We start from the raw sequence: 14,926 nt of genomic DNA, 5'->3' as shown, positions 1-14,926 counted from the left end.
TTTTTAATATGACTTGAAAAAGATGTTACCCAAGATTGTTGGTTTTTGTACAGCTTCATTCTATAGTGTTCATTTACAGTAGGCTATTTACTCTTTCCATCTTTTGTATTTTACTTTGATCACCAAAGATCAGACTAGAACACATGTATGTTGTGTGTGATATAATTATCAGTTACTTAGAATCATCTGCTCATTCTCGGGTCTGTAACAGAAGCACTATCTATCTACCACTAAAACCTCATCAAATGTCTTGTTTCTTTTCTATGAGTAATGTAACAGTACCTTAAACAGCTGTCTGTTAGCCAGTGGCTCACACAAAAGCTTCTCAACATTTCCTCCGACAACAAATGTGGTGACTACAACACCCATGAGCACCCAGGAGAAGATGAAGCTGAAGCCAGCAGATCTGATCACCAACACAACATAAAAATATATACTTTCAATATGCACTTTGAACAAAGGAATTACGCTACTGTAAAATGTTTTGAAACTTGAGCTATTTCCTTTTAAGCGTTAAATGTGACATTGCTCTGGTGTTGTCATGGTTACTCACGCCATCAGCAGGTTTCCTCCAGTGTTAGAAAGACAGCCACGAGTGGTGGGTGTGGCATTTTTATCATAGCCGCATGATCCACACAATAGCCCCAGGAAATTAAAGGCCAAAATCAGCACGACTGTACAGCATATCACCACACACCCTATCCATCTAGAGATGCAGAGACAGAGATAGAGATAAACATATGAACCAAAGGTGAAAGTGTATAATAAATTAAGGTCATTGAGGTCCGCTATGGGGAATCTGAGGTAAGCTTATAAAAAATGATGCCAGTAAACTCCTGTAATGGTGGAGTGTATTTGGTTACATAACTGTTAGATTACCTGTAGAAGTCCATCTGGTCAATCTGGGGGTAGAACGCTTCAATGTTCTTCTGGCTTTCTGTCAGGAACTTTGTGAAGTTCTCAAGTGCTGGTTCCACAGGGAACATCTTTGTGAAACCAGTTATCTCTCCACCTGACTTATCCAGCAACCCCTTAACTCCTTTAAGAGAAAGAGACAGAGAGAGTGATTAAGTGAATTTGTGTATATGGAGTACAGAACAAACACTGCAGCATGGTCCTTTGTACAAAAGCACTTGTAGCATCTAAAGCATCATCCATAGTCATTATCCATTCTTGTAACCCTCCAAAATATGGGAACATTTAAAATGGCCACAAACATTTTTAATTTGATAAATTTCACAGCAAAATATACATTTATTAATCAGCAATTTTGCCTACAAATACTGATTATGGTTTTTCTTTGCAGTGTTCCCTGTTTGAGGTATAATGTTGATGTGACATACAGAGGGGACACAGTCCTTGAGGCACACTTACTGGGTAGAGCTGAATTTTGTAAAGAGAGGTACAGGTTTCCGTATGCATAGGAAGAGAAATGAAGCATAACAGAATAATGAACAATAATAATTGATGAACACCCTTTTTTAGTCTCAGAAAACATTGCTTAGCATAGTGAGAGAGTGCAGAGAGTCATACAAATTATAAATATGGACAGATAGAATGATATTGTAGACAGATGAACACATGGATGAATAAAGAGAATGCCCTCACCAGACACAATTTCTTTTGTCTGTTTGCTGACCAACCTTGGTGTGTCATTGAATGAAGAGTAGCCCTGAAGAGATAAATGAGAGAAGATTGTGAAAAACATTATATTACAGGGGACTTACAGTTGAGGTGAGATGCAGTTTGACCCATCTGACCTTCTGTACAATACTGCTGAGGTCTGTTTTAAGAACAGCATCCAAGTTGGCCAGCTGGGCCCCAACATCGGGCAACTGTTGGATAACAAACAGCGGTCACAATTGGACTATGCATACCAACAAATTTGAAGGTTAAGTGTGTACTTCTTCACTTGTGGCACCAACAGAATTGCAAAATAATGATTGTCTCCAAACAGGTTTCCCCAAACACTCCTCCCAAACATTGTTCAGATAAGCTAGTCAATTCCCAGATTAGCAGCCTAATAAAGGTAGTCTTACCCCAAACTCTTACCACTGGTTAAGCCAGAAGTTGGACCACTCAAAAAGAGCAACGTTTTAAATGGCAAAGAGATAAACAAAGACTGCCTTGCTTTAGTTCAGTCATGACAACTCTTTGAATACATTTAAGGTGTTACAATGGATATGACAAGTTGGTAGGTTTGGTCTTGGTGGACTAGATTTGCTTACGCTGCTGCTGCTATTGCAGAGCAAGTAGGAAGACTTGCTATTGCAAAGAACACAGACATGCTGTGTTGAGCATGCTGCTGTTATTGCACAATTATGCATTAATAGAAATCCCATGAAGCAGATCTAGACCGGTGGTGCTGGGGAGGAGGAGGGTTTCAGAGAGTAAACTCTCATAGAAGGCTGCAGTGAAAATGGCTTAGCAGCAAACAACTGTGTATTAGTGTTACCCCATTAAAGTTTGCGCTGAGAGCGAGCTGGCTGAGTGTTCCACGGATGGTGTTGCAGGTGTGCGTTACATCTCCATTAGAGCAGGCTGGGTCGTTGAGCGTGTTTGATAGAGAGGCACGTTCAGACTGGAGAGAGTGCTGGAGTTTGCCTGTCCCGTCCTGCAGGGTCTCCAGTGATGTGGTCACACTCTCCAGTGCCTCTTTAGTCTCTCGCATAGCTGGACACACACATAACACCTTTATTATAACATACTTACATGCAGATCATACACCAATGCACTTTTTAGGAAGGATTACTACAACAAACATACGACTGATCACAGAATTGCAATATCGACCAGTGTATCATGAAAAAGTAGAACAAAACTGTTTTATAAGTGCTATATTTTCTTTCTTTTTGCACTAGCACACTTTCACACACACACACAAAAAAAAATGTTAACATAAAGTGCTTCTTGTGGAAACATCTAAATAAACTGGTTTTATGTAAGTCATAAAAAATTGTTAACATTAGAGAAACAACCTGAACACAATAAGTGACACCAATAAAACTAATTTTAACGGGTTAGAACAGGCTGAAATAGCTTCTTATGGTAATAATTGCAGGTGATCACTTTTTAAGGTTGTGGTGATGTGGGCGTGGCCGAGCAACGTCTGTGGAGAGCGAGGCCGGGAAAGGAAGAACGGTAAGGATTGACACCTGTGGGAAATGATCACTAACAGCTGCTCTGTGTTACAGTGAGAGCTGGAGAGGGATAAGAGGGCAGTCCAGACCAGCGGAGGGGAGAGAGAGAGAGAGAGAGAGAGAGAGAGAGAGAGAGAGCGACACAGCTGTCTGTGTTTATGTAATGCTGAAAAGCCACCCGTTTGTGTTAAGATGAAAAGTATTGTGAACAAAGTGACTTACGTTGGATTATTTATCCGGCTCCCACTTCCTCCTTCGAAAGAACTAGTGAACTATCACAGAGGTTTATACAGTAAATCTGTTCTCTCCCTTTATCGAAATTTTTCTGAACTCTCTATTATGCCAGAAGTCTGAATATTGTGGCTGTTGGAAAGTTGGGGAGTGGATTGAACGCAAACTGCATCAGATAATTTGGCAGGCTAAACCGCATGGTCTCTTTTCATCTCACTTAGGCGGAGTTAGAATGGTGTTGGTGGGCACCGCACCCCAGCGGCCAAAGCCAAAATTGTTTTTATCATTATTTGAACTTGTAAATAAAACAAATAAAATGCATGCTTTTTTATGTCTATTACTGTGGTGTAGTTATAACTAAACTAATATCTATATATTGTCTTAAAATCCTGGATGTTTGCATTATTTTTTATTTTATACCAGCATTTCTTCTCGCTATCTCAGCCCTAAAATAAGCACAAAAATGAAACTCACCCTAAATGGCAACAACACCAACAGTATTAATACAGAACAATACACAAGACTGCTGATATGGACAATATTTAAAACAACAGCACAAACAACAACCACAATCTCTATGTTCACAGAACACATGGATGAAGTCACTTTTACCTTTAATAGCACCTTCCACTTTAACTTACAGCCAAAAGCACAAGTGACAGAGACAAAAATAATATCAGTGTGAGTGTGTGTTTAAGTGGGTGTAAATGTGTGAGAGCAGGAAAGACACAGAAAAAGAGAAAAAGCAAGATGAATACACAGTGAGGAACTCAAAGTGAATAAGCCCATAGGAACAGATTTTCTATTCTCTTGGATTTGGCTCACTCTTGTGGCACTTTCCACAAACTGTGTACAAAACAGGGCCTGAAACAATAATAGTACCTTTAAAAAAAGGTTGATTATTCTACAAATTGTTAGTGAAAGTAGGTGCTTTACCTCAGGAAGTCAACCTAAATATAATATGTAATTATATGTATTATATAAATATTAGCTGTTTAATTTTCTATTAAATTAATATGAGGTTTGGTATTTTTGCAACCCTGTTATGGGGCAATGTATGCAATGTCTAAATACAATTTTTAAACACTGATTTGTAGGGATGTATGTTATGAAACTGTTTGGCCTATACTGATTTTAACAAAAAACTAAAGGCAGATACCGATACCGATATTTTGCCACTCACCTTATTTTATCATCAGATAATTATTTTACTTACGAAGTATGCTTTAAAAATGTACAAAAAGCTTTTTTTGTTGTTGTTCTAACAATAAATAAGTTCCATTGAACATGGATTGGATCTTTTGAACACATTACATTTTAAAGAGAGCAACAATGAAAGATACATAGAAGATAAATAGGTTAAAAAGATACAAAAAATAACTAAATATTATAACATGATGATTGATAAGAAAAAAAGATTATTTTGTACATATTTTTTTATTTTATTTTTTTATTTTTATCCCCTTTTCTCCCTGATATTGGAATGCCCAATTCCCACTACTTAGTAGGTCCTCGTGGTGGTGCGGTTACTCACCTCAATTCGGGTGGCGGAGGACAAGTCTCAGTTGCCTACGCTTCTGAGACAGTCAATCCGCGCATCTTATCACGTGACTGTGCATGACACCGCGGAGACTCACAGCATGTGGAGGCTCATGCTACTCTCCGTGATCCATGCACAACTTACCACACGCCCCATTGAGAGCGATAACCACTAATCGTGACCACAAGGAGGTTACCCCATGGACTCTACCATCCCTAGCAACCGGGCCAATTTGGTTGCTTTGGAGACCTGGCTGGAGTCACTCAGCATGCCCTGGATTCGAACTCGCCCCCCCACCTTTCTTTGTACTTCTAAAATACTTTTGCACTTCTGTTTTTGCTGTTCAAAACAACAGGGGCCTCATGTATAAAACTTGCCATAGATTTCATCCTAAAAGTGTGCATGCACACAAAATACAGATTTTGCGTACGTGCAAAATTTTCAGATTTACAACGCAAAGTTCTTTATAAATCCCAGTTAGCAGAAGATTGTGCATATATGCACAAGATTTATTCCCCACCCCATCTCCTCCCCAAAATAACCATAAATGGAGCATACAACGCCTGTTTTTACACTGCATAACCTAATCTGCATGTCATTTACACATGCATGCTGCCATCCAGACACCTGAATTTATGAGATCTCTTAAATTTAACGGTATGAGAAACTAGGAGGATACACGATAATACAGACTGTAAATGTCACATGTGCCTTGAAGGTAGACGCTGCTGCTGCTTAAAATAATTTCTTAATCTTTGTGTTGTTTGAGAGTAAAAATATCTAAACATCCTTTAAACAAGATCAGTTTACCAGAGAAAGGTTATTTGATAAGATATTAAGACATGTTTTCAGAGAATAAATCTTGAATAGGCTATAGGCGAAGTGTATTATTCTCACCCCATTGGCAAATTATTTTAGATTTTTGTAAGCATATCTGAGTTAAATCTAACCTTGTTTTTAAGTTCAAATGTCATTTTAAAAATGATGCATGTTTTTTTTTTTTTTTTATAAATCCTTAAAAGTAAGATACTTTTACTGTAACTGGACACTAAAAATATTTCTGCAGTGAAAACATTATTGTCTGACATCGGATCACTCTTTTTCTATTTTCGACTTCTTAAACCAATAACACTGCTGGATTGTAATGGTATTTTTAAACTGTTTTTCAAGTGATTTGAAGTGTGACAGTCAAGCAACATATTGTGCAACTGTACAGTAACGTGTATCTGACCTATCAGACATATCCAGACACCAAACTGATGGTCCGTTTGACTTCTGAATGTGTCCAGCAGTGTCCTGCATTATACCATCTACACATCAGTCAAAGTCAAGTGCGCATCAAAGACATATCTTTATTCAAATGCTGTCCTCAAAACGTGATTTCTGTATTATACAACACAATTTGAAGCGCATGGCCTTTGAGAACCGAAAATATCACGAGCCAAGAAATCCTCACTGTCACTGAAAGTACGTTCCCTCCCTATGATGCCACGGGAAAGTTTTCTAAAAAATAATTTTAGTTATGTAAAATTAATATAGCCTTATATCATCTGGATCACAATGACTTATTATTTAAGTGCTTAACTCCATCCTTTTTTACTCTAAATGTTTATTAGTACTGTAAAAGAAAAGCAGAATTTAGAATCATTCTGTTCAGTTCCTTACTTGGCCTGTTCGAGTCACACCATTCACACAGTCAAGAGAGTGCGCACATATTTACAGCAAGTTTATTTTATGCCCATTTTGTCTCTACACAACGTTTAAACATCCGGTAGATAGAAATAGAAATATCAACCACATCATGGAAAAATCTAAAGTTTTAACCAAAGAAACATCAAAAATCATAAAAAAGAGAATTATCAAAAATGAGAATTCTCTCATCATTTACTCACCCTTATGTTGTCTTAATCTTGTATGACTTCATTTCTTCCGCAAACATAAACAAAGATATTTTGATGGAGATAGCAGGGTTACCACTCTTTTCAAGACACAGTTTTCCAGGACACTGTATGTGCCACATGGTGTAAAACACACAAATTTAATTAATACAATTTCATAATACAAAACAGTGTCTAATCAAATGAATTTGTTAAAAATTGTAATCAATTAATTACATTTCATTGCTTTAATACATTACTATTATTACTATGATTATTTTTATTTAATTGCCTTAAATATGATATTTTATCCCATTCCACACGTTCATTTTAATCAAGCTATTATATTGCCGTTTCTGTGCGTTTTTGATGGTAGTTTTGCACCTCTGGATAAGCAGAAAAAAGCTATGATTAAAATAAATATATATTCTGTAAGTGCTGCATGCTTCAGAGCGCTCTGCTCACTGTCATCAAATACACACACACACACACATCCAGAGCACACTTGATGCTCATGATAACGTGTTAAAGAATATATATTTATAATTAAATTGCAGCCTTTTGCGGTTTAATAATCACACTTGGACATATCAAGATTTTAATTTGATTAATTATGCATTCAAACATGAATTTCAATCCCACATATTTTTATGAATGGATTCAGTATTTCCATTGCGGAAATCAAAGGGCTCTACATGTAGTAACGGCGGTGTAAGCAGACTCCGAAAATGAATTTACATACAGAGGTGTAAAGGCCGCATCACTACGCTACCACCTGTGAATTCATTAAAAAAAAAAATCTGTGGTCCAACCATCGTCGTTATCTAAAGTTTACAATTCAAATGTTTTTGTTGTTAACATTACAGCAGAGTTGGAACGAAAAAAAAAAAATGCCACTATATCAATACTTAATAACAATACAATAACGGGGGGCCTGGGTAGCTCAGTGGTAAAGACGCTGGCTACCAGTCCTGGAGTTCGCTAGTTTGAATCCAGGCTGTGCTGAGTGACTCCAGCCGGGTCTCCTAAGCAACCAAATTGGCCCGGTTGCTAGGGAGGGTAGAGTCACACGGGGTAAACTAATCGTGGTCACTATAATGTGGTTCTCGCTCTCGTTGGGGCGTGTGGTGAGTTGTGTGTGGATGCCATGGAGAATAGCGTGAAGCCTCCACATGCACTATATCTCCGCGGTAACATGCTCAACAAGCCACGTGATAAGATGCGCGGACTGGTGGTCTCAGATGCGGAGGCAACTGAGATTCATCCTCCGCCACCCAGACTGAGTCACTACGCCACCACGAGGACTTAGAGCACATTGGGAATTGAGCATTCCAAATTGGGAGAAAAAGGGGAAATAAATAAATAAATAAAAAATAACAATACAATAGTAAAAACCTTGTCAGCGACACAATCAAACAGTTTCATTATACCAAAATATTTTCCAGGACAAATAATTATTTTCCAAGACATTTAGGTATCTTTCTCATTTTCCATGACTTTTCCATGACTGGAAGACTACATTGCAAAATTCCAGGTTTTCCAGGATTTCCAGTACATGTCGGAACCCTAGATATGGGTTATTTTTGCATATGCAATGCAAGTGAATGGGGACCAAAAAGGATCAAATGGGGAGCTCCAAAAAGGACATCACAGCAGCATAAAGGTAATCTATAAGGCTCCAGTGGTTTAATCCATGTCTTCTGAAGTTAACTGACCACTGGAGTCTTATGGATTATCTTTATGCTGCCTTTATGTCCTTTTTGGAGCTTGAAATTTGGTCACCATTCACTTGCATTGTATGGATATACTGTATTCACATATCTCCATCAAAATATCTTAGTTTGTGCTCCGTAGAAGAAAGAAAGTCATACAAGTTTGAGACAGCATAAGGGTGAGTAAATGATGAGAGAATTTTCATTTTTGGGTGAACTATTCTTTTAAGACAGCATAGGTAACAGTGTTGCAAATTTAGCATAATTTAAGCTATCACTCAGTAGGGGCTAGCTAGTTTGGGACCAAATGTTGGTTTCTAGTTATTGATAAACTTTTATTTCTCATTCCCAAAAATTAAAGGAACATATATGTTTGATCACTTTTTCTAACAAGTTCAGTCATGAAACTTTACATGGCTCAAGCTTATACTGCAGGTCCTTTGAATGTTATGTGTTAGCCAATTGGCTCCCATGTCTTATGGCGCAAGATGATAGGTCCTTTGACAAGTAATCTGTTAGCCAATCAACTCATTATGCCACAAATGCTGTCGATTTAGCTATTAAAGGAATATTCCTTTAAATTTTAAAGTTGTCATGACTAAACTTGTGCAACAGGGTTGAATACTTGAGAAATGCTGTCACCATTACAACACGTGCAGAAATTGAGAAAATTTAGAGATTAACGTATGTACTTATCTTTCTGCCATGCTGCAGAAAGGGTTCAAATGATGTTACTTTGTGGATGTCAGAATTTTAAAAAGTTATTAATATTTTATGTGGGACATTCATGTCATAACAGGGTTGCATGCAAAATGTGGGGCACAATTAAATAATATTTTTTTAAAAATATTAAATATAAAAATGTGGTTTATGGAAAGTGCCCCTGCATCTATTGTTTGTTCCTGTAACTCCACCGCTCTCTGTGTTTGTGTGCAAATGTGTATATATTGTTTTTGTACCTCCAGTCATGCGAAGAGCATTGTCTAAAGCTGGTATCACCTCCCTCTCCAACTGGTTATGAACCCTTCCTCCCAGAAGAGGCCCGATATCTGATCAACCACATTGATAATAAACAAATAAATGTATAATACAGCGTCAGGATAAAGTATGTTGACATAGAGACAAAACAGAGGAAGAAAGGCAGAATACTTACTGTCTAAGTCTGATAGAACTTTGTTCTTGGCTGTTGTGTACTGTGCAGCAAGGTAGTCGATTTGCTATAAAAATGAAGAACAAAATAAAGAAACACAAATGGAAATGCAGCTTAAGTGTATGTCAAGGTGTCTATGTGTAGTGTGTCTCTGTGCTAACGGCTTACTGCTGGTGTGTAGTTGGCAAATGATTTCAGGTCTCTTATGTTGGTGCTGACGAGACGTCTCGTGCTCTTGATTTGAGATGTAATGTTCTGGTTTGCTGCGTAGGCGATCACCACTCCCGCTCTGTTAAATAAAACAACACACACACATCAATTGCTTACAAGTAATGTTATAACATTGTTATGTTGAAGAAGCAATAAGACAAATTATTTATTTTGGAATTATAGTAGAGCGGCTGGTCTAGTCTCATCTACACCATACCATCTATTACACCTGAAACATTACTCACTCTGATGGAGGGTTGATTACATGATTTAATACTAAATATCACAAACAGTATAAAGACGGAGAGAAAAATGAATAGGAGAAATCACAAGACTTAATATGGTAGAAGCAAGAAAATCCTGCCTTTCATTAAAAAAAAAAATCTGTGGTCCAACCATCGTCGTTATCTAAAGTTTACAATTCAAATGTTTTTGTTGTTAACATTACAGCAGAGTTGGAACGAAAAAAAAAAAATGCCACTATATCAATACTTAATAACAATACAATAACGGGGGGCCTGGGTAGCTCAGTGGTAAAGACGTTAACTTGGGACACAAGTGCACTGTCTGGGCTGGGCTAGATTAGTGTGGAATTTAGCAGCACAGATTGTGTTTATCACACAGAGGAGAAAAAGAGAACAGTTATAGGTTTTCTGCAGCCTTTGGCACAGTCAACCATCAGATCTTACTCTCTACCCTCTCCTCGCTGGGCATCACAGGAACTGTGCTTGACTGGTTTAATTCCTATCTCTCAGGTAGGTCCTTCAAGGTAGCCTGGAGAGGTGAGGTATCCAAGCCACATCAGCTACTTACTGGGGTACCTCAGGGATCAGTGCTTGGGCCACTTCTCTTCTCTATATACACAACATCACTGGGACCCATCATTCAGGCACATGGTTTCTCTTACCACTGCTACACCGATGACACACAGCTCTACTTGTCTTTCCAACCCAACGACACCACAGTGACTGCTTGAATTTCTGCCTGCCTGACAGACATCTCGGCCTGGATGAAGGAACACCACCTGCAACTCAACCCAGCCAAGACTGAACTCCTTGTCTTTCCAGCCAACCCTGATGTTGAACACAACATCACCGTGCAGCTGGGTGCAACTACAGTAACGCCTTCCAAAATGGTCAGAAATCTAGGGGTAACCATCAACAAAAAACTACATTTCACAGACCACATCTCAAAGACCACAAGATCATGTAGATTTACACTCTACAATATGAGGAAATAAGACCCTTCCTCTCTGAACATGCCACACAACTGCTTGTCCAGTCACTTGTCATAACTAGACTGGACTACTGTAACGCTCTCATTGCAGGCCACCCTGCATGTGCAGTTAGACCCCTGCAAATGATCCAGAATGCAGCAGCACGTCTGGTCTTTAATGAACCAAAGAGAGCGCATGTTACACCACTCCTCATCTCTCTCCACTGGCTGCCGGTAGATGCATGTATCAAATTCAAGGCTCTGATGCTGGCATACAGAACAGTCACTGGGTCTGCTCCAGCATACCTAAAATAATTTCTGCAGAGCTACGCACCCACTAGAAGCCTGCGGTCAGCTAAGGAACGTCGCCTTGTTGTACCAACACAAAGAGGCACCAAAACATTTTCCCTGACTTTTGGCTTCATCGTACCACATTGGTGGAATGACCTTCCCAACTCCATCCATGAAGCTGACTCACTCTCTGTCTTCAAAAAACAATTAAAAACACATCTTCTCCATGAGCACTTAACCAGCCAAAAAAAAAATTTTCTTTTGCATATTAATCTGTTTTGAATACTATTCTGTTGCTAGTGAAACTTTGTAATATGGCACTTTTCGTACCACTGTCTCATTAAGATGATTCGCTTATGTGTTCCTCGTTTGTAAGTCGCTTTGGATAAAAGCATCTGCCAAATGAATAAATGTAAATGTAAATGTAGGTTGATTGGGGTTGATTGATTTGGAATGCCCAATTCCCAATGCGCTCTAAGTCCTCATGGTCGTGTAGTGACTCGCCTCAATCCGGTTGGCGGAGAACGAATCTCAGTTGCCTCCGCGTCTGAGATCGTCAATCCGCGCATCTTATCACGTGGCTTGTTGAGTGCGTTACCACGGAGACGTAGCATGTGTGGAGGCCCACACTATTCTCCGCGGCACCCACGCACAACTTACCACGTGCCCCACCGAGAGCGAGAACCACATTATAGTGACCACGAGGAGGTTACCCCATGTGACTCTACCCTCCCTAGCAACCGGGCCAATTTGGTTGCTAAGGAGACCTGGGTGGAGCACTCCTTGGATTCGTACCCAGGCCCCCCATAGGTTTATTTTCAAGTCAGTTTCAGTATTGACACATATCTTCACTCTAAAAAAGCTATTGAATATTATTATTCAATATTTGAACTGCCGAGGCAAAAATTAAAAATACAGTTAATTGAACACTCGTTGACCTTTTGACCACTAATAGGGCATGTTGTCACACTGTATGGGGTTAACTGTCACAATGGAATCTGGCATTAAACAGCCTTTTATAAACTTTTCAGCCTATTTAAACAGTAAAACAATTATGAAAGACAAAACAATTAATGAAACATAAAAATGTAAAAATATACAGAAATGTTAAACCATTGTTTTAGTCAACAAATATTGTAATAATAAATGAATACAATGTGTTATTACAGGCCTGGTATACATTTATAACATTTAAAACACATATGACAACCGCTCCAAAAAATTGTTCTGTAAACAAAGTTCAACCTTTTGGTTAAAATCAACCTTTTTTATATAGTTTACCCTTGCCTAAGTGAATGCTAGTGTGGTTTTATAGACCCCGTTTACACCTGGTATTAAGACGTGTCTCGAGTGAGATGATCACATGTGGTCAGTTGAGACACATCGTTGTTTACACTTGGTCGATTAAATGCATCTGACTACTTGTGTTCAGATTTCGAGGGGAGGGTCTCTGATTTTAATGCCGACATACATCAATCAATCATTATGTCAGTGTGCTACTGCATGATAAACCGCAAAAAAAGGTCAATAAAGACAAAAAAAGTGAGAAAAAGTGCCACACTGTTTCTTCCAGATGCAACTGAAATTTAAACGGGGTCATAGTGTTCACTTGCTGTTACAAAAATATGACAATATTGGAGGATAAAAAAGAGGGTTCTGAACTAATTATTTGGAACAAACTTACAAAACAACAGCTAGAACACATTTTTGTAATCTGACAGTTACTGAGATGTGATGACAATGTCCCCATGTATCAACTATCCCCGTCTCCCCTATATGCTTTCATTCTTTTATCACAGACAGCATATTTGTGTGTGTGTGTGTGTGAGAGAGTTTAGTGAGTTAAGATCCCACTGATCAACATTATGCAAATTTGCAGACACAGATCTCCACTTCAAATAAGCATCAGTTTGACTTTTGAGGTTTTGGTCATTTTAGAAATCATTCATTAAGCAGACAAATCTGCCCACAGTTGCTCTGCTAACCACAATCCTCTGCTCGGAGCGCAAGCAAACTCACCTGTGCAGGTACGTTTTTGTTCCCAGAGGACCAAAACATATAAATGTACCTTTAAAGGTACACGATCGATCCATGGGGTACAATTATTTACCCAAATGAGTTGTTAATATTCTTTATAAATGAGTTATAAATTAGTTATAACTAAAAAGTACAGTTAAGTACGTTTTTGTATCTGAGAGTAAAGAGCTGTTGACATAAAACTTGACTATATACTTGAAGTGTCCTAATATCACATTCTTTCTGCTATTTTTCTAGATTCAGCTGCCAACATTGGTGCTATTAAGGTAAGAATTCTGCAAAAAAACCTGAAAAGGAAAAAGTTTCAGGCTATTGTCACAGACAACACAAACTGATCAAAAGAAGAACTGAAATCTAACATAAGATTTTAGAAAAACTGACAAAAAAAAGGAAAGAATAATTTCCCCTCTAGGTTGATACAAAAATAATGTCAACATTTACAGTAATAACAAAATTACATCATAATAATAAACAGCTCTCCAGAATACTTGATTCTGATTGGCCAATCGTGGTATTCAGTGGTCAGATATTTTAGTATAATGACCGCTAAACTGGATAACAGACCGATATCCCAGGCAAGCGATTTTCATATACATAGCTGTGCTAGATAATAAAACTAAATTATTTTTACTCCAATCAATATTTCATGTCCATACAGTATATGTATGTGTTAAGTAGCCGGATTATGTACGGTCAGCTAGTCATTATAGTGAAATAAACCCCATTAGGGTGATATAAGACTTCTGGAGTCCTGACCACTTTACCAGGGTTCATTTTGCAATAATGTCCAGCTGACTGTATGTTATCCCTTACATATAATGACAGTATATATATATATATATATATATATATATACTGTATATGATATATATAATTATATCACTCACTCTTCTAAGTAAAATGTAAAGACTGTTGTATCACAAACTCTCTTTGTGTGGAAGACTCACCCGAGGAATATAGAGGTAGCGATGAGTGTGGTCATGTAGAAGCCTCGTTGGCAGTCAGCATTCTTCTTCTGTCTCTGATGCATCTCCCCACCACAGTTCTCAAAGCAGCGGCACACACAGAAACACAGACCCACCATCGGCATCAGCAACACAAACAACACCCCCAGAACTGTCAAGACTAAGAAGCCAAGCTCATAGTAAATAGCCTGAAGAGAGGAGAGAGAAGAGGAGGAAAATGTTGCTTGCTGTACTAATAATAAATGGAAACAATGAATGAAAAGTAAAGTATAAATGTAAATTGGAAGTGAAAAGCAAATAAAAACAATGCATATGACATTCTGGAGTTAAAACAGAAAGAAAAAGACAGTGTACTGTACAGTATGTAAGCATGAAATGAACAGTAATTCACTAGAAATATTTGGATTAAACAATACCTGTAGCAACAATACAACATTCTCTGGCTGCTTTGCCATTGAGTTGAAGAGACATCATTAATGTGCATGCCAAAAGTAAAGAGAAAGAAACAACTGAGATTAGGACTTGTGATCACATATGACCCAAAGTTAACTTATTCAT

General features: G+C 38.1%; 1 protein-coding gene across 2 annotated transcripts in view; it reads right to left on the bottom strand.

The window, feature by feature from the left end:
* Positions 1-14,926, bottom strand: part of LOC127444544 (prominin-1-A-like) — a 49,820-nt gene that overhangs the window by 15,978 nt on the left and 18,916 nt on the right. The window contains exons 3-14 of one of the 2 annotated variants that reach the window (XM_051703963.1): positions 14,785-14,811; positions 14,351-14,556; positions 9,819-9,939; positions 9,654-9,717; positions 9,460-9,549; positions 3,984-4,007; positions 2,456-2,673; positions 1,761-1,835; positions 1,609-1,672; positions 880-1,039; positions 554-706; positions 283-406 (exon numbers count right to left, since the gene is read on the bottom strand). In XM_051703963.1, coding sequence (XP_051559923.1) covers positions 283-406; positions 554-706; positions 880-1,039; positions 1,609-1,672; positions 1,761-1,835; positions 2,456-2,673; positions 3,984-4,007; positions 9,460-9,549; positions 9,654-9,717; positions 9,819-9,939; positions 14,351-14,556; positions 14,785-14,811 — 1,326 coding nt within the window. The remainder of the gene's footprint in view (positions 1-282; positions 407-553; positions 707-879; positions 1,040-1,608; positions 1,673-1,760; positions 1,836-2,455; positions 2,674-3,983; positions 4,008-9,459; positions 9,550-9,653; positions 9,718-9,818; positions 9,940-14,350; positions 14,557-14,784; positions 14,812-14,926) is intronic. The other variant, XR_007897843.1, reaches the window with a different exon arrangement.

Source organism: Myxocyprinus asiaticus, chromosome 8 (genome assembly GCF_019703515.2).
Source record: "Myxocyprinus asiaticus isolate MX2 ecotype Aquarium Trade chromosome 8, UBuf_Myxa_2, whole genome shotgun sequence".
NCBI lineage: Eukaryota > Metazoa > Chordata > Actinopteri > Cypriniformes > Catostomidae > Myxocyprinus > Myxocyprinus asiaticus.
This window is presented reverse-complemented; position numbering and strand designations above follow the sequence as displayed.